This window comes from Danio rerio, chromosome 19 (assembly GCF_049306965.1).
Source record: "Danio rerio strain Tuebingen ecotype United States chromosome 19, GRCz12tu, whole genome shotgun sequence".
NCBI classification, from domain to species: domain Eukaryota; kingdom Metazoa; phylum Chordata; class Actinopteri; order Cypriniformes; family Danionidae; genus Danio; species Danio rerio.
Genome location: NC_133194.1, coordinates 29,156,212 through 29,176,331, shown reverse-complemented (window position 1 = coordinate 29,176,331; position 20,120 = coordinate 29,156,212). Strand labels below are relative to the sequence as shown.

Sequence of the window (20,120 nt, the reverse complement as noted above, 5' to 3'; positions counted from 1 at the left end):
AGCGCCACTGGCCATTCCCTGTTGCTGCGCGGGGTGTGGGCTTGGTGAATGTGCGTAACCTGAAGCGTTTATGATCTCATTAACCGGTATGTATCTTTTTGTAGCCCCCAAATTAGTTTGCTGTATGCTTTGCTGAGCTAACTCTGTAAAAGCCAATGTCTCCCTTCGCATTACATTCATGTTGTTTACGTTCACACAGCTACACTACACATCAACTAAAGTTTGAAATATGATATCGTATCATGGACCACCCCTTAAAAATACAGAAATACATTTTACAGTTCATGGAGCACAATATTAAAGTTGGTTTACAGTTTAGAGGAAAATGACTTATTTTTTGCAAAAAAAAAAATGGTCGGAAAATAAACATTCACCATGGAGCTGTACAAGTTTCTTTTACTATGATGACAACTTTTATATGTATGGTTTATATTAAATTCATGTACTGCCTGATGTATATTTCCAAATGCAAGCATTGATCAGCATATCACAATATTAAGAGAATAACTGCTTTTAGATTGATCTGTGTATGCTGGAGTTTACACTTTTCACAATCCTTTTTTTTAGATTTTATGAATGCAGTTGATTTTGAGTGTACAGTCAGTCACTGAAATACAGTCCTGGTGTTGCTATGGATGCAACCACTCGCGAGGCAGAAAAAGAGGAACAACATTTATATTACATCTCCATGGTAATGCTAGTCACAATTGCCTTCTCTAGGTTTTCAAAAAACACACTAAAGTTTTTAATGGTTTTTATTAGTAAGTTTGATTTAGTGAGCAGTCAAAATGTAGTGAAAGAAATAATTTAGTGGCTTTCGTTGGTTTTGGTTAACATTGGAATCAACTTGTGTGCCTTATTTCACATATAACCTGCTATATTATGGGATGTCCCAATGTCTTGGTTGGTTTGAGGTTGGTTAATATTAGATCTAGGCGATGGTACATTGCAAAGTGCTAAGCCAAATCCATATGGCACAGAACTGATTATAGTCTGTAATGATATCAGATTTAACTCACTTTATTACTACTTATTGTGGTTTGCTGAGAGACGATAAATTTTGAAATGGCCTAACAAATTATTGCCCATTACAATTATGCTGTTGACAAAAAAATAGCAAACACTATCCTCATTCTTACTTGTACTGTTCAGTTGAATGTTTATTTGGATCCTGAAAACAGTAATGCTTGAAAGGGAACACCCTTCGCCCTAGCATCACATTCTCCTTTTTCACTCTCTTTCAATCTCTTTCTCTTTCAGTCTCAGGACTCACCATACTCAATGAGCGTACAGCGCAATGTCAGAGCGCTCTGGGCAAACGGCAAAGGGGAAGGATGGCAAAACCAAGTATGCGTCTCTCAACCTGTTTGATACCTACAAAGGAAAGAGCCTTGAAGCACAGAAGCCAGTTGGTGAGTTTGCATTTTGGTAGTAATAAAACAAGCTTTTAAAAATATATTTTTTATTGTAAAACAAGACAGGCATTTAGAAACTGTGGTTTTTGTGCAGTGTGCTTAGAACTTAGAGTAACATTTATTTTCATATTCTAATAATCAATTTGAATAAAAATGTTGGCATGTAAGACTGTAAATATGTTTTTTACATATTATATTTACTTTTATTTATTATTTGCATTTTAAAAAGACTTTTAAAAATGTTGTGCTATTTCTGTGGTTGCTTTTCTTTGAGGATAGCTTGTCGTTAGGGCTGCACAATATATCGTTTCAGCATCGATATCACAATGTGATCATTCGCAATAGTCACATGGCAAGTATGTGCATTGTTAGGTCTAGATTAAAATAGATCGTTTTGCAAGTGATTTTTAAGGCATGTGACTGAGGGTTTTAAAAGCATTGAAGAATATGAAGATTGTAACTTTGTCAAATTAACAACGATACATTTTATTGAATTGTTTATAAAGAGATGACCATGTGGTATTATTTTAATTTTGAGTAATCAGTTACTGTATACCTGAAACCGCGAAAGGTGAATGCGTTATTGCGAGGGATCACTGTACCTGAATACAATTTGGCTCCTCGAAAAACAGTATAGTGCAGTTTATTTAATTAGTATCTTTTTCTTCATTGAATTTATCAACACTTCTAGAGTGTTTTATTATTTGTTATTTAATCCCCTACAGAATCATCCCAAATCAATCTAAAATAGTAAATTCTTTCCAAATGGTTTTTCAACTCATTTAGTAACATTGTTTTCTTATTGCAAAATAAAAATATTGTATATTAAAATTCTTTAATATCAGATTTTTGCTAAATCCTGCAGTCCTATTTTTTGGTTGTGCATTACTGGTAAATCACTTTTGTTTTAATCAGAAAATAAGACGATTATATGAGATTGCATGGATTTTTCTAGTTAACTAGATTTTAGTTTTTACAAATTGCTTATTGCTGACTTAAGGGCTGCTGACATAGGCCTAGTATAATATTTAATTTTACTTGAAAGATGGAGGTTTATTTTTATTTATTATTTTTTAAGACACTTTTTTTTGCATTTTGAATGTTGCAATCACATTTTTTATGATGTAAAACATGTCTCATTCTCATGTACTAGCCTTGTATATCTTTAATAAAAAATAAAAATTGGATACTATTAATTTTGGGGAGGGAGAGGGTTTCCTTGCAAAATCACAAATGGTATCGATTATCGTTATTTTTCAAGGTATCATATCAAAATGAGAAATTTCAGCATCGTGACCACACTAGTATTAGCTCTTCGATAGGACTAATGAACCTCATCTGTCTTTAACAAAACAGTGTAATACAGCTGTTGCATATTAAACAAATACCGCGTTGTGCTTGATCTGTCTGGCCTTCTAAAACAAGCATGTTCTTTGATTTCTGTGCATCTTAAATCCCACAGTGGGTCACCCTAGCGTTCCAGGGCAGCTCACAGAAGTGTTGAGGCTTGACCCAAGACAGAGTTCTTCTTGTGATCTTCGTTTTTCCCTCCTTATGTTTTATTCAGTCGCTCTGCTATCAGTTCTGAGTAGCTGCCCCTGTTTTCTCAAATACAATTCTTCCAGCACTCTAGCCCTCTTGGCTTCTGGAAACAAATAGGGGATTGAGAGTCAGGACAGATGTGTTTTTCAGTGTCTGAAACCTCCAGTGACTACGCTGTGCAAGGCTAAACCTAGTTAGCATGGGCCAAGTTTATTGAGAGAGTGGTATTTTTGACTTCAAGTAATTTTAATGTCAACCACTTGAAACAAATCCACGCAAGATAGTTTTGCTTCTTGTACTGACCAGTCAAGCATTCCTAAGTCTAAACGGATGAAGGGATTTGATGTTCTTGCATATGCTGCAATCTCTCTGACTGAGTCCCTCAAGATGGTGTTGGGTTTCTGCATGTTTATTTACTCATGTTCCTCTTCTACTTTCAGTTGCCCCTCGTCATGGCTTACAGTCTCTTGGTAAAGTTGCCTCTACACGGCGCATGCCCCCCCCTGCCAACTTGCCTAGTTTGAAGGCAGAGAACAAAGGCAACGACCCCAACGTCTCGCTCGTTCCCAAAGACGGCACAGGATGGGCAAGCAAGCAGGAACAAGCAGACCCAAAGAGGTGAGCTTTTTAGCCATTATATAGTGTTTAATGACCCGTTTCCACTAAGTGGTAGAGTACGGTACGGGTCGCTACGGGTCACCGTTATCAGGCTCGCGTTTCCACTGCCGAAAGGGCAACAACGGTACCCTTTGGTGGGTGTGGTGTATAACAAAGTTTCAGTTGACTTCATTCTCTCTCGAGAACATGTAAAAGTAAAGCTGTACAGGTCGTTTACATATCATATGAGAATCACTTCTCACAAAACAGATGCTTTATACACAAATACTTGTGTATAAATGTTCATCACTAACTTTTTAATGAACATGATTTGATTATAACTGCAGATGAATGATGAAATAAATGCACAGTATATCAACACATACAGCCCCTTACAGTCTCCAGTATGTTACCTATTACAGAAAAACTAAACACAGCACACTGTAGTCCTTATTTGGGTTCAAAAACAACACAGTCAGTGCAAACCTTTCATCTGCATCTTTAATCTTCACCAGCACATGTAACCTCTAATTAAAAAGTAATTCTGTCATTCTGAGTTAATAATAATCCAAAAGGTGATGATAATAGTTAAACATGGCAGTTTTTTCATGTTTTAGGTTGCTGAAAGAATCATTTGCCGCTTTGTTTTTTTCGGCTTTTCCTTTGTTTTTTTACGGGTCACTCTTGCAATTGTCCGTTTCTGAAAGGATAGAGTGTCAGAAGCACTTTAATAATCACACGCATGTAATTAATATTAGCTCAAGAAGTTTGTTATTCCAAATATTAAAGCGTGACAAGCTTTCTCAAGAAAGTGAAACCATTTACACTTTAGAATATATTTTTCCTTTTTTTTTAGCCGTGCCTATAGACTCTGCATTAGAAACACCTTACCTAAGAGTTAACAGTTAATATTTTTTTTTTAATTGAATGCAAAGATTATATAATGCAAATGATACATTTATCAATGTCCACATTTTTTAAAATATCAAAATATAAAAACTTTTGAGGGTTTAAGAAGCTGTTAATGCAGTAAATAATAACCCATGCCAGTTCAATCACTATCAAATCTAGCAGGTTGCGCTATGAATAAGTGCTCAGTAAAATACTGATTAACTGACAGTGTACTTAAATCTGCTTGTTAAGTCATGACGTATGGAATACTGTTTCTAGGTTCAAGTCGCTACTCATTTGAATTGAGAAAATCCTCGTTTGTGACCACTTTTTATTCAAATCACCCATTAAAGTGAATTTTATATTGTTTTTGTAATTTGATAATGTTTTTATAATTTCTAAAAAATGGATCACTTTCTGGCCATCGGATATTAGGCATGGATGTATTTATTGTGATCATGATTTTTGAAAATATTACATCGCTTTGTAAATGTTTATTATAGCCATTTGTTGAGTCTCCCCATACCGTTTAATATAGAGCTTGGGTGTGACGTCACACTTAATAAGCGGATGGTGCTTGATTTTCTTTGTAGACCACCCAGATTCTTAAAGCTTTTGTCAGCTAATTTCAGCTTCTGGGTTTAAAATGATTTTTGGGGCGGGATCAAAATCGGCGATGTAGCGCAAAACTGCAAGTGCAAAAATGACGCATCGGTTTTTCATTATTATTCATAGCGGAGTTTTCTTATCCTATGAAAAGAGTCTACTTCTTAATTGTTCATGACTGCATGTGCTTTCTGAAGGCAAGGCAGACTTGCCAGTGCCAAGCTGTGTGAGACAGACCCACGGCACACAGTATTTAGCTGTTCATGAAGGGTAGTATGTTTTTGTTTCTATGATTCACAGGGTTTGTTGCATGTTTTTCCCCACGATCCTGTCAGGGCGAATTCAGCAAAGCTGTGTGTGTGCAGCAAGCATTTTGTCGGGAGAGCAGTATGAGAAATGGAGAATGGCGGACAATGTCTTTTATCAGGAGTTCGTTCACATTTAGACACATCGGCGTGCTGCTGTGTTCACCTAAATCCTCTAGATAACCAACAGGGCTAATGGTTAAAATAGATAGGGCAAGAGACCTGCTTCACTGAGTCTGCATTCAGACCTATGATTCAGACCTGGGGATTGATGGAAAAGTCTTCATTTATAGTGTTTATATGAACATGATTATCTTTATAATGATATAAATTGTGGTTATCTGTATATAAAAGTTACGATGCATCTTTTGAAAAAATTCTGAGGTAGACCTGAACCGAAAGTAAGGGGTGTCATAACCCTTTAAATCTGTTAATAGAGACATATAACATCAAGTGTGGTTATGATCGGCCTCAGAAAACTCGGGCAAAGACACAATTAGCTTCACAGACCTGCTGTTGGTATATGCAGTATAATGAAATGAATGTTCATGCCTGCCATCTAATGCAAGATTGCTATGGTTTTGATCTTTCCTCCAGTACCGATGTATTGTCAGCAGCGCAGCCGGAGTCGCAGCAGCCTGTGGCCTCACAGACGTCTGCGCCGAGCATACCGAGAACACCCCCAGCTCAAGAGGTGCCATCACACAAACATTATTAATCTACAACATTATGCATGCTCTTCACAATCTCTGATTAAGGTGCTGTTTACACTGAGCGTTAAAGAGGTATGTATCATGCATTTTATGTGTGGTGTGGACAGATCGTTTGTCTGGATATCGGAGCATTTTCATTCTAAAATGCCATTTTTAAATCAAAATGGAAAAGTGTAAACGGCACCTAAACATGCACCTTATAGCTGTAGTTGTTATTTTATGACGAGATGGAAATACTTATACTTTGTTATTCTGGCTCAGTGTTTAATACCTGCCATTTTTGTATGTTTCTTAGCCTCCGACTCCAGCTCTAGCCGTAGGGCCAAGGTCTTGGGCTCCGGCCAGTGTTACACATGGAGCACAAGGAGATGGTAAGATACTCTATCATGACTAGGGTTGTAACGGTATGAATTTTTCACGGTATGATAATCGTCTAAAACAATACCACGGTTTGACGGTTTCGCGGTATACGGTATGTTACAAAATAATAGAACAGTGAAGCAAATTTGACTTTTTCCAAATAATATATTTTTAGTTACTATAAACAACACCACTTACAATGAACAAATAAAAATAAGAAAATAATAAATAATGTGTCAAAGTCCAAATAAAGTCCAAATAAACATGGTGCAAATCCTCAGTAAAAAATAGATATAAATATTTACTATACTATAAATAGTTACATAACGAAACTAGATTCAATATGGAACATCCCTAGGTTTTATGTGCCAGCATGGATATGGTTGTCTATGGATTTGGATATGGTTGTCTGCAATGCAGACAAACAGCTGCATCTTCATTTGCGTCTTTTGAAAACAGCAAGAGCAGCAGTTCGTCTTTGCTGTGTCACTGTTTTGTCATGTTTCTGTGCTGCTGTGCATGCAAAAGTACTTAGTATGAGAATTATTTCATGCAAAACTTTTTTTTTTGCGTTTTATTTAGCCGTGCATAAATGTGTGCCTATCTCTCATTCCGTGTTGTTCAAAAAGCTTGGTCCACAAACAAAAGCGAAACCTATGCTTATTGGTTGTGATATAGCGAGTTTGAACCAATCTGGGCATGGAGGAGGGACAATGCATCAATGTATCATGTCTGATTTGTCCGGAGACACAGTGACGAGCGTTTCTTTGTCAAATCAGCGTTGTCAAATGTTGATGACGTAACCGCACTGATTCCGGAGCCTCTGAAAGTCCGCGAATGATATGTGATACAGCGCTGGAAAGCTGAGATTCTCTTCTTTATGCCAATCTTTGAATTGTATGAATCGGATCAGCGGATCAAAAGTTATTAAACATTTAAGAGCAATACTTATTTTTAGCCGCGGGCGGCTGTCTCGGTCTTTAAGGGTTAAAACCGTTGATATGCAATTGTTCATGGTATGATAATCGTGCACGTTCAAATCGTGGTAAACCGTCATACCGGTATATTGTTACAACCCTAATCATGACCATACTGTAGCATGACCATCATATCTTGATTGGTGCACATTGTTTGAAACACAACAAGTCTAAAACTTGGTTTGTTACAGTTTTAAAGTTGTAGAAAGAAAAAAATCAAAATATAGAATTCTGCATAAAATTGCAGGGTTCCCGCGGGTCCTTAAAAAGTCTTAAAATGTCTTAAATTAAAATCCGTGAAATTAAGGTCTTAAATTGTCTTAAATTTTACCGTAAAGTGGCTATAGGTATTAAATTTTCAGCCGGTCTGCTCAATGACGATAGGGAAGCACAGTGGTCCACCGTAAAACATCTAATAGTTGATTAATTCAGTATGTGAAACGGGAGAGAAATGACAGTCTCCGTGATTTATTAGCTTATTACGGTAGGTTGGGTACAGAGTACAGACGCTGACGGCGGTCTGCACCTGCGTGCTGTCATTACGCGGTTGTTGATGTGAGGTTCAAAATGCAAAGATGGGAGAATGTAAATTTAACGACGTGGCAAAGAGGCAATGTGTAAATTCTGCAAAAAGACCTTTTCGTTAGGGACCATGGGGCTCAAAGTCATCGAGTATAACTTGAAAGGAGGAAAGCAGCAGCTGGACATTGCAGCAGCTAGTCATAGTGGGTCCAGGTTAATCCCTGCATTGTTTGCAGCTCGACCTAACAATGTTACTAGTTCAGACTAGAGCTGAAGATCTTTGTTGGGCTCGGACTTTATTTCTATAATTTTAGACGGGGTCGTGCCGGGCTTGGGCTTGCGCAGTAAATGAACAGTCATGTGATGCATTTCGATTAGCGCGAGGAAGTAATCAAATTGTTTGTTACAACATTGAAATCCATCCCTGCAAAGGTGAATCAAATGATGAAAGAGATGTCAAAAAGAGCGAATTATGTCAGCGATCAGGCCAGCCGCCTTGTTTTATTCGAACAGTCATTCTAGCCACTGGTATATAAAGGTATTTTGGCGGTCGCTCTTTACGGTAGAGCACTAAGGAGCAGTGTCCAGCGAGCTGACAGGACATGACGAGGCCACTCGCTGCTTTGAAACTCCTTTGACTCCATGACTCCTTTTGTCATGGAAAGTTAAATGAATGTTTTTGACTGATGGAAGATGAACAAACAATCCTACCCAAAACATGCTAAATTAGCCGGATCAGTAGTGTATCCCGGCCAGTAGCAGCAGCAGAGAAAAGGTGTTCAGTGCTGCTCAGTGGGTTCAATAATGTCAATTGGGTTGATGAGTAAAGAATTTTAAATTACAACTTAATATTAATAAAATCATAATGTATGCAGAGTATACAGGCTAATGTTGGCATTATTCTTTTATTATTCAGCTTCACCATCGCCTTATTGTGAAGAGAAGTGGCAAAACAAATCCCACTGAGCCATTATCTTAATTTCGTTATTGCCAAATATCCGTCATCATTTATCATTTATTTTAATTTATTTGCTAAGAAAGACTTATTTTTATTGGTGTGTTGGCCAATTTAAATGTTAAGTGTATGTACCCAGGCCTATTTAGAGTGTTGAGATGTTAATATGTTATAGGGGGCTTTTTTTTTTTTTTTTTTTTTTTCCAACTTGGCCTGTAGCCTATGTTATGGATAAGTAATGTTAACGCAAATAAACAACTCATTCATGAAAAAAGACAAAAGAGCTGTACATGTGCACATTTGGGTAATGTCGGGCTATAAACGGGTTCGGGCTTTTAAAAAGCTGTCAATCAAAATGTACCTGTCGGGTTCGGGCTCTATCGGGCCTACCTTTCATAGCCTGATTGCAGCTCTAGTTCAGACGCCCCCTCACAGTCAGCTATAACAGTTTCATTTCACCACCAGACACCCAAAAGGCAGGTACTGCGGGTTATCCATACTGTGACGAGGCACAATTTATTTTAATTTAACGAAAACATTCAAATGAGTAGCCTATTCCAAAGAAATTATATAATTTTTGGGTCTTAAATTATATTTGTTGAGGTCTTAAAAAGGTCTTAAAAAGCATTAAGTTTTACTTTTAAAATGGTGCAAGAACCCTGAATTGGAAATAGTGTTAAAGTAGTACTTGCTGCTTTCGTGATTCATCTTGAAGCTATATTCTTAATTTAAGCAAAAGATAAAAAAATCATGAAGGCTTGCGGTAAAACTATTGTTGTTTATTTTTAGATGTTTTTTAATGCAGAATATGAAGAGTAATGTTTTTAATAAAGGATGTTTTTTCTACATCATTAATTCCCTTTGGTCTCTTCACAGGTGGAAAGGGATCAAACCAACCATCGCCATTCTCTCGCGAGGAATTTCCCACCCTGCAGGCGGCTGGAGACCAGGACAGAGCTGGCAAAGAACAGGCCACTGCAGATCAGTGGTATGGGCCAGGACCAAGCCTCCGCCCCCAGAGTAAGCATGATATCCCTGCTCTCATTTTAATAATTCATACTGTGATTTGTGTCTTGGAACATGCAGGGTTTAAGTTAAATCTTTTATCTTCTAATGCTTCTTACTTTTATTAGTTCGCATATGTTCGACAAACTATCAAAAACAATTGATTGCTTTCTGTCCCAGACGTAACAAGTTGGCGGGATGGTGGGGGCCGGGCATTGGCACCCACCCTGGCTGGGGAGGCAGTTGCGGAGGGCGGTGCTGGGGGAGTCATCCTGATGGAGGGTGCTGCTGGGGCCCCTCCCATCCAACAGCAGAATGCATCTTCTCATGGGCCGCCTAGAACTCCCCCAACCAGCAACCCCGCGCTTCCCCTCCCCCAGCCAACTATTGGCCCGCAGTTTCAGGCTTACAGAGGGATCATGCCTCCCTTCGTAAGTGTAAGTGAAGTTTTGAATTTTTAGTAATTAAAAAAAAAAAGATCTTTACGTGCATGTTTCTTATAAAATTGTTGGTTCTTTGAAGACTGTAGAAGCAGTGCATTCATGAATTTAAAGCAGTAATTCACCCAAAATTGAAAATTGTCATCATTTACACACTCTTCACTTGTTCAAAATCTGTGTGAAGATCTTTTCTTCTGTTAAACCCAAAATAATATATTTTGATGAAATCTGGAAACATGTATCCATTGACCCTCATTGTATTTGGTTTTCCTATATTGTGCATGTGAATATTTACAGGTTTTCAGATTTTAGCAAAACATCATCTTTAGTGTTTAACAGAATTATCTATCCCTTTAATATGCAGCTTTAACTGCAATTATTAAGCATGCTGGAGCTCCTGTGGCTCAGTGCATCCTCTTTCCCTGAAAATAGTACCTTGTTGAGTAAAAAAAGAATCAATTTATTGTTTGTTTTTGTATGTTTATTTCTAGATGTATCCACCATACCTGCCCTTTCCACCCCCTTATGGTCCACAGGGACCTTACAGGTACCCACCGCCAAATGAGGCTCCTAGGTGAGTTATACGTGCTTAATTAAGCAGAAATTCAGATACTAATATTCATGTTCACAGTCATTTTATTGCCTTTTCTAAGTCTGTTGTAACTGTTTTTGCCAGGTTTTCTCGGAACCAGGGTGGAATAGGGCCAGATGGGCGACCCCCTGGAGGCCCCCGGGGTGAAGTGGTAAAACGCCCATCCATCCTCAAACAGGATGACCTAAAAGAGCTGGATGAGCTGGACCATGATGGAGATGAGGGCTGGGCTGGTAAGAGAAAATCTTTCCATTTATATGCCACATTAGAGTGGAATAAACCGTAGTAGTTAACACTATAAAATTGAGGGAAATGTGTAAAAGTAACTCTTTTAATACTGACACAGAAGTTGTAACTACAGTATTTAGTCCTTTTTCTTGATGGTTTACTTTGTTCTCAGGAGCTCAAGAGGAAATTGACTACTCCGCGAAGTTGAAATTCAGTGACGATGAAGGAGAGGATGATGGGGAGGAGGAACGGGGTGAAAATAAAAATGGAACCCGGTAAACATTTCTAAAATTTTCTCCCATTAGTTGTTTTTAACTGTTTATGTTTGCTTACTGAAGTTCTGGTTTAACAGGGAGTCAAGGGAACAGCAGAGATCCCAAGATGGACCTGTACCTGTTTCACGTTCCAGGGCATCCGACAGTGGAGGGGATTCGCGACGCACCCCTCCTTCCAGTACTGAAGATGGCTCTGTGTCCCCCTCCAGCAAGCCAGGCTGGGCCGAGGAGGGAGGTAGCAGCTGGAACAGTCAAGCAAATGCCGGATCTTATCAGGTATAAAAATCATAACCCCATCAAAGTCCAAGCCCTCAGTGCAACAACTTGCCTTTGCCAAATACTGTACAGTCATTGTGAGGACAGGAACATGCTCACGGTGTGTCCTGGATGACTCGCTGATTGATACATGTACCCCTATGCAGGGGCCTAGGCCTGGATTAGGTGGCACTAGGGAGCAGCCCTCTCCCCCACCAGGTCCACTTCTTGGACAAGGGCCCCACTCCTACTACCGCCAGGTACATGGGGAAAGAGTCCGAGAAATAGGGCAGAAGTGACATCAAGCACTAACATAAGCATGTTGGGTGTAATGGAGGTAATGTTTGTATTTGTGAACTTGACTAACCCACCTTATGTCAACAGGACCGGCCTTCAAACCAGTCGCCAATACCTGGCCCAATCCTGGCCCCCCAGAAGCCCAGTAGTGCTCATGCACAGCAGCAGGCAGGGACAGTGCCTGGTGGGCCAACTCCTCCTCCCTCCAACACCCTGCACCCTCAGCAACAGGGTGAGGATGAAGATGAGACATGGCGACAAAGGAGAAAGCAGTCATCAACCGAGATATCTGCAGCAGTGGAGCGTGCCCGTCGACGCCGTGAAGAGGAGGAACGGAGGATGCAGGAGGAGCGCCGTGCTGCCTGTGCAGAGAAGCTGAAAAGACTTGATGAAAAACAGCAGCAACAGACAATAAAACCCAGCAGCCCCAGTGACGCTCCAGCCAACAGCCCTAGTCCTTCTTTGTCTGCACATGCCTCATCTCCCAATGTCAGTCAGCCATCATCACCCTGCGTGGACACTGAAGAACCACCTCTGTTATCCGCTCAAGGAAGTGGTGCAACTCTAGGGCTTACTAATAATAACAGACAGAGAGCTGGTAGCAACAGCAGCCACGACTCCAACAATGGTTAGTTTTTTATTTTATTTAAATTATTACATAAAAGTATGTTTGGCACTTTTGTTAAAATGTTTCCTAACTTTTCTGAAATGTCAATTTTGTTCAAGATCAGCAAACAGCTTGAGTATGATTATTTTTAAGGTAATTGCATGATTTCCTTTCTATTCAGAGTCCCAGCAGGTTCTGCAACCTCAAGCCACCCAGCATCCACAATCCCAGGATGTCCCAGGGCCTGGAGATATCAAGGAGGAGCATGTGGTGGGCGGTCCACACATCCGCAGTACTAGAGTTGGAGATGATTCAGTGAAGGTGGTTGAATGTGTTGGTGTAACAGGACGGCAGGGAAGTGGTCCTTCTGGGCAAGGCTTTTCCAAGTATCAAAAATCGCTTCCTCCTCGCTTTCAGAGGCAACAACAGGTTGGTTTTTATTTTTTCAAATCTGTAAGAAAAGCTCATTAAATTCAATGAGTTGTTTTAGTTTGTGTTGTTAAAATTTGCTAGAAACATCTTGACCTGTTTTAACGTTCCCACTAGGACTGTAGAATTATGATGCAGAGTGACAAGAATATTTTTATAGATTGTGTAGATGTAAATATTCATCACCAGAGCTGAAACATTAGAAACCTTGAATGCTTTAAAGTACTAAATGGTTCACATGGTGTACTATAATGATAAATGCATAGTTCTAAATATTTTTCTACTTAGAAAATGTCACACAACAGCTATAAAGGTAACAGCAGAGCGGAACAATTAGCAGAATCATTTTTTCAACCAGAATCTTTTCTGTGTAAGCTTGAGCATTTAAAGTGGCAGATGAACTTTTAAAAATGTTCTATATAAAATCTGCCTTGTATCATTTATCAACAGGAGCAACTTCTCAAACAGCAACAGCAGTGGCAGCAGCAACAACAGCAACATAACCAGGTTGCTGCCCAAAATCAGTTGCAGTCACAGCCTCAGAACCAGCAGGGCCCCGCTCCAGGTACCGCACCACAGTCTGGGCCCAAACAGCCAACTCTTTATCCTCCTGGCTCAATGGGACGTCCTCCACCTCTTCCTATGAACTTTGATCCCCGCTGGATGATGATGCCCTATATGGACCCCCGAATGATGCAGGGACGCCCCCCTCCTATGGACTACTACCCTCCAAGCATGCATCCTTCAGGTTAGTGACTAACTCAGATCAGCTGTAAATAATAGATTGACAGCCTTTCGATTCAGAAACTATAAGGGCTTTTGTGTTTCAGGGATGATGAATCGAGAGCGTTCTGATTCAGGTGGCTCTGGGTCAGATCCCTTTGATAGGCAGCAGCATGCTGGACCCCCTCATTCCCATCGTGGTACACCCCCCATGGATCCCAAACTGGCTTGGGGACCAGATGTTTTTCCAGGAGGAACAGAGGGACGAGGTCTAAGCTCCCCTTTACGTCAGAAAGCAGTTGAGGAAGAGGAGGCTGGAAAAGGTCAAAGGTATCAACAAAAAATTTTATTAGTTGCATTAAACATTCCAGCTTGTTGTTTTTTCCTGATTTATTTTTCTGCTAAATATATTTTGTAAACGTCTGCTTGATGTTATGTTGTGAGTTTCTAAAAGCATTTAACCATTTTTCTTTTCTGAATGTTTCTAGAAGTGACACTCCTCCCGTTCGTATGCGAGAAGGAGGCACAGCGTCTGTTCAGCAGCCTGGTGTGGCTCCCAGCTCTCCATCTGGCTCATCCAACCAAACCCCACCACCTCTGGGGATTCAAGTTGGGGGTGCAGGCCACCATGCCCATCATCAACCCTTCTTGGATGGGCGAGGAGGTTACAGCAGCTACCCTGACAATGGATCAAGAATGGGCTCCCACCTGCAGCAAAGGGCTAACAGTGGAGGGACACTGCATGGTTTTGGCCATCAGGAAGGTAGTCAGCCGAACCAAATCTGGGGGACTCCTCATCCTCATTATGACCGTTCTGATCACTCAGCCTTGGAGAGCAACTCTCATCACCAACATCATGGTCCTCCCTCTCACGCCCCTCATTTTTCTCTTCATCCTCATAAGCAAGAGAATGGCAGGGAGCGAGAAAAAATGGTGGAGCCAAAGAAGAATGACCCTTCACCTCCACTCCATCAGCCGTCCCTCTCCTCTTCCTGTTCATCATCATCCTCGTCTTCCTCTGCCAGAGAAGATGGCAGTGGAAAACAGTCTTTACATAATCAAGTTCCACCACTGCATGAGCATGATACTGGATCCACTCATGCTTCAGGAAGGAAGCAGGACAAGACAGGAAATGCGCATAATCAGCCCCCACAACATTCTGGGCAGCAGCACCACCCTAGAGCCAACCCTCGCAATCGGGAACACAAAACTGAGACGCACTGGGGCCCGAGGCCTGGTAGCAGTAGTGTGAGTGGAAGCTCTACTCACAACAGAAAGACAGGCTCTGGAATTATTGCAATTACAGAACCATCTGGAAACCAGGGTGCTGAGAACAAGTCCTTTAACCAATCAGATGGCATCACAGTCAAGCGGGCAGGTCCTATTAAGAGACCAGTTCTTAAAGAGATTAAAAGGGAGGGTGGTGAAGGAGGAGGAGAAAAGACTACTGGAGGCTCTGGTAAAGATAAAGAACAAGATGCAAGTCAAACCACAACCAAACAAGAACCTGCCACTGGGAATCAAGTCATATTAGCACCCAGTGGAAAAGATGATGCCGTCTCATCAAATAAACCCAGAACTGGTGGAAAGGAGCGAGGTAACACTGGGGGTTCAGGCAAAGGATCCAAAAATGGGGAAAGCTCCATGCAGAATTCTGGTTATTCAGCCTCTCAGTCCAGGAGGGAAAGAGAACATTCACCTGAAAGAGGGAGCACAACCTACCATTCGTCCTCATCCAGAGGTAGCCGATCCAATCGTGGCAGAGGAGAGTTCTATGGTCGAGGCAGAGGCTATAGGGGCACTTACGTGGGTAGTGCAGGTGGTGGCAACCGTGGAAAGGCTGGTGGCAGGAACAGCAGGGATTATAGGCCAGCTGCCAATAGTGGTTACCACCATCCATCTTCTAATCAAGATTACAAAAGAGAGGCATCATCTGGGAGTGGCAGACATGGCACATCTCAACCCAATCCTGGACGTGCTAGGAACCGTAGTGAGACTCGAAGCGAAGGCTCTGAATATGAAGAGGTGCCAAAGAGAAGGAGACAACGAGGATCTGAAACAGGCAGTGAGAGTGCTGGAAGTGACCTTGCTCACTCTGACAAGGAAGATCGCAAGCTCAACACCAAGGCTGGAACAGTAGGAGAGAACCCTACAACTGGCCCTTCATCTTCTGCTTCAGTCAGAAACACTCAGACTAGAGTATTCACACCAAGGGGAGTACCATCAAGACGTGGTAGAGGTGGAGGTGGTGCTGGAGGGGGTCTCCATAGAAGCGGAGGTGGTGCTGGAGTGTCTGGTGGACAAAGACCTGGACCTGGCTCTTCTTCCCATGGCTGGTCGGCAAAGTCTGCAAATGTGCGAAAGCCACAGACATCCTCACAGCCACCCCCTGCTAAAGATTTAAGCCGTGGAGTGAATGTTGACAAGAAGAAACCTGCAGAACAGAATCAGCCTCAAAGTCAAAGTGCAAATCCCACCACAACTGTTGCCTCTGTGCCTACAACTATCCAACAGGGGTCCACTGAGAATGGAAATGTTGGAGCACCAATGTCTTCAACTAATGCTCCATCAAATCCCGCTGGTGCACCTACACAGTCTCTTCCTCTGCCTGCCCCAGATGGGCGGAACTTCCCTAACAGGGGATTTGAGCGCCCTCCTCGTCGTAGGCGCCATGGCCGATCCCAGCATCAGCAGGACAAGCCTCCAAGATTCCGCAGACTTAAACAAGAGCGAGAGAATGCAGCCCGTATAAATGGAAGCAGTGGATTAATTGAAGTCATAGCTGCACAACAGCAACGCACTGCTCCACTGTTGCAAAATTCCCTGCAACAAGCCAACAGCACTCCCAATGTACCCGATGCAGTAGTTGCAAATGCAAATCACAGTGTGTCCACAACTCCTAACAGTAATAATAATAGCAGCAACCTTGCAGGTGGAAACCAAAATTTCAATAGTCACCACCACCATCACTATCAGGGTAACTCCCAGTCACACCCTCAGCACCATCACAACCATAACCCGGCCGGGGGCGCCAAATCTCCAGATGTCTCCAACCAGAACTCTGACCAGGCAAATGAAGAATGGGAAACTGCCTCAGAAAGCAGTGATTTCACAGAGTTTCGAGAGAGAGAGGGTGGAGGAGGTGGTAAATCCTATTCCTCGCATCACCATCATCACCACCACCACCACCATCCACCGGGAAGAGGCGGTGGAGGGGGCGGTGGTGGCGACAGAGAGATGACTGCTAAAGAATTAGCCTCTGGGAAGAGGAGCTTCTCCAGTCAGCGTCCAGGAATGGAGCGGCAGAACAGAAGGGTGAATGCTGGTGGTGGTGGTGGAGGAAAAGGCCAGAGGGGTCCGCCCGGCACTGGTGGGCCAGTGGGTGGAGCTGGCAATGGCGGGGGTAATCGTGGTGAGAGGCGTGGCAACTGGCCTTCTCCCAAGAACAGGAAGTGATTTCTTTTTTTTTTTGGAAATGTTTCAAACGCATCCCTCTATCTTTGGCCACTTTTGTTTTCTGTAAAACTTCTTCCCCCTTAACATGTTAACACATTATTATTGTGAAAGAATAGTTACCAAGACCATGTACACAGTCTAGCTCTTTTGGTTGATAGCTTTTTGTCCCTTAATTGGAAATTTACACTCGTGTCATTTCACGCTCCCACAATTCCTAAACTCTATTGAGATTTTACACAACACAGCCCTTTTTAATGGAAGTATTTCCTGACTGAACATGCATTCAACCCAATTATGTTTGCATACACAAACACAGTAAGACATCAACCTGACGAAAATGTGCTTAGTTTGTGTATGCCGGGCACGATATGTGTATTTCTTGTATGAAGTCTGGCTTAGTATAAGGCCAAGGTTGGTGTACTTGTGTATTATTCACATTACATGTTGGATTTTGGAAGTTGCTCTTTTAATAAGAACATATGTATCATAAAATAATTTTTCCCCACATTAGTTTTTCATTTCTATCTCTTTTTAAAGGTGGAAATGTCTTTTTCCCTTCATTAAAAGTGTTTTAATAAATCCCCCTTCATTTTTGTCAAAACTCACATATTACTGTGCTTGCCCACTTACAACCACAGCTCTGTTTTTGTGTTGGAATATCACTGTCAGGCCCACTTATTCAGATCTACATTGTATATTTTCTGTACGTTGGAGTCATAGGTCTTCTCTGCTCATTGCTTTGGGTTTTTTGGCCTCCACATGGAATTTTAGTCTAATAGTGCACATTATACATGTTTATATTGTTAGACAGAGTGATCATAAATGAAGGTCCTTCAATCGATTCCCTTCATGGATCACATTGTTAAGGCTCTTTTTTTCGGTTGTGAGCAAATCCGATAACTCTTAGCCTTTGCGTCAGATCCTCATTAGATTTTTTTTGTTGTTGTTGAGAATATCCGTTACAGATTTTCTTTAGTCTTGCACTTACTTATATTAAGCCAGTAAACTCCAAAACTCTCCTTTAGATCGTTCTGTTTTTTCTTTCTCCTCCAAATGATTAGCTGTGTATCGGACATCTTATTTGATTTGGATGTCATACTGCAGTTCCAGGTGATTAAACATGAAAGTATTGTGCTATTGTTATATTCACTTACCAGTTCTAGGCAGGGTAGAGAATCGCTCTTCGATCACCATCTGCATTGTAAATTCCCTTTTATTTTCTCTCCTCGAAGAAACCTACGCGAGCTCTTTCTCCAGTGTGTATTCCCACAAAGTCCCACAAAACATGTCTCAGAACTATGATGAGCTGTCCTGCTCACATCCTCGGACTGATCTTCAATTTACCAGACATCTCATTGAGACAAAAGTCAATGCCAAGGAGTCTGCGGCCCTTATGAGTAGTGTTACAAAATGAGACATTGGTTCAATGTGCAATATGCCTGACGTCAGACAAAACCTGCCCATCGAGGGAGCCCGAGTCCAGGTTAACGAGAAACCACAAACGCTTGACGTCTAAAAACAACAGATCAAAGCATTGTTCCCTCCTCATTTTGACCAGCATCTGTATCCTAATGGTGTAAGTTGGGGTTTGTTTGTTTCTTCTGGGAATGCCTTGGTCTAATGAATAGCTTTGAAATACTATGTAGGGCTTTTTGAATGAAATGTATGTGTGAGTAGGGCATTTAAAAAAAATGTATGTGTGAGTTTATATCTGATCTCTACATGTAACGTGCTCTTTTGAGGGTAGAACGCTTTGTGAAAGGCGAACACAAATCCCAATCGCCCACCTTTTCTGACACTATTAGGATGTTTATTTTATCTAGGATATTTTCATTATATACATTCAAGTGTGTGTATATGTTAATCCAAACGAAGTGGAGTGGAAAAAAAAGTGAAATCGATATATATATATTTTTTCCTATCTACTAAAAAAAAGCACTAAAACGAATTTATTTTACTTGCAGACATTTCACCAAGCATGGTTTCGTCCTCAGATACAGCTTGGTTGGTCTAGTCGCTGTTTATCATCCCTCTTAAACTTACTTCATGGATGTGGTCACATTATTATATGTACCGATATTTGAATAAAACCGAATAGAAAACGTGTATTCCTTGAAATACTCAGAGATTGTATTATACTTCTAACTATATACCAAGGTACATGAAGTTGTTACTGCTGTCCTAGCATTTATGGCTTATTATTGGAACCTTGATATACACACATGTATGTATATTGGTATGCATCGGAGTTTGTCCGCCCCAACTTACATTCCCACACACAATTGTTGCCATTTTAAGTTCAAGGGAGCAATGTACAAGCAGAGAAGTGTCTTATTATAATAAAAAAGTATACAGAGAAAAAGTTAAATAAAAATCTTTTGTTTTAATGGAAGATCTGTGACTTGACTTCATTTCACGCATTGGTTGAGAGGTTCTTAAAAGGGAATTCAAGAGTTCACACTTGCTCATAAGCTCCTCAAGCTCGGGGTTCCCTCCCGTTTGCAAGGCAAGAGGAGTTTGAGCTCAGATAGATCTCAAGAACTCCCCTGTTTTAGTAGCTAAGGAACCAGCCTGATCTCAAGAGGAAATGTAAGTATTTTACGTTTTGTCAGTTTAGGGCTAATTCAGTCAATTCAGAGTTCAATCGTACGAAAACGTACAATTTTAAAAAGGAGGCATGGCACCCAACCTCACCCCTAATCCCAATTGTCATTGGGTGATGAGCAAATCGTACTGAATTGTACATATTAGATTGTATGAATTCATACGAATTTTAGCCACTAAATAGAGTTACAAATTGCGTGAATGCGTTGAATGAACAGATAGTGATTTCTCTTAAGAGATAACTACTTACTATCTGCATGTCTATGGTGCAACTTGGATTAGTCAGTTAAGTTGCATGATTTTGGGTGCATGTTTTAATTAAGGAG

General features: G+C 40.9%; 1 protein-coding gene across 5 annotated transcripts in view; it reads left to right on the top strand.

Annotated features, from left to right (window-relative positions):
- Positions 1 to 19,582, top strand: part of prrc2a (proline-rich coiled-coil 2A) — a 29,403-nt gene extending 9,821 nt beyond the window's left edge. For 2 of the 5 annotated variants that reach the window (XM_068215056.1, XM_005170015.5), the window contains exons 2-17: positions 1,261 to 1,412; positions 3,398 to 3,575; positions 5,954 to 6,050; positions 6,365 to 6,440; positions 9,760 to 9,903; positions 10,069 to 10,325; positions 10,820 to 10,902; positions 11,005 to 11,153; positions 11,321 to 11,423; positions 11,501 to 11,699; positions 11,846 to 11,938; positions 12,063 to 12,603; positions 12,764 to 13,011; positions 13,462 to 13,759; positions 13,842 to 14,064; positions 14,223 to 19,582. In XM_068215056.1, the coding sequence (XP_068071157.1) occupies positions 1,298 to 1,412; positions 3,398 to 3,575; positions 5,954 to 6,050; positions 6,365 to 6,440; positions 9,760 to 9,903; positions 10,069 to 10,325; positions 10,820 to 10,902; positions 11,005 to 11,153; positions 11,321 to 11,423; positions 11,501 to 11,699; positions 11,846 to 11,938; positions 12,063 to 12,603; positions 12,764 to 13,011; positions 13,462 to 13,759; positions 13,842 to 14,064; positions 14,223 to 17,190 (5,772 nt within the window). In that variant the 5' untranslated portion in view covers positions 1,261 to 1,297 and the 3' untranslated portion in view covers positions 17,191 to 19,582. The remainder of the gene's footprint in view (positions 1 to 1,260; positions 1,413 to 3,397; positions 3,576 to 5,953; positions 6,051 to 6,364; positions 6,441 to 9,759; positions 9,904 to 10,068; positions 10,326 to 10,819; positions 10,903 to 11,004; positions 11,154 to 11,320; positions 11,424 to 11,500; positions 11,700 to 11,845; positions 11,939 to 12,062; positions 12,604 to 12,763; positions 13,012 to 13,461; positions 13,760 to 13,841; positions 14,065 to 14,222) is intronic. The other 3 variants (XM_009294206.4, NM_001365423.1, NM_201347.3) reach the window with 2 other exon arrangements.
- Positions 19,583 to 20,120: the final 538 nt, after the last annotated feature.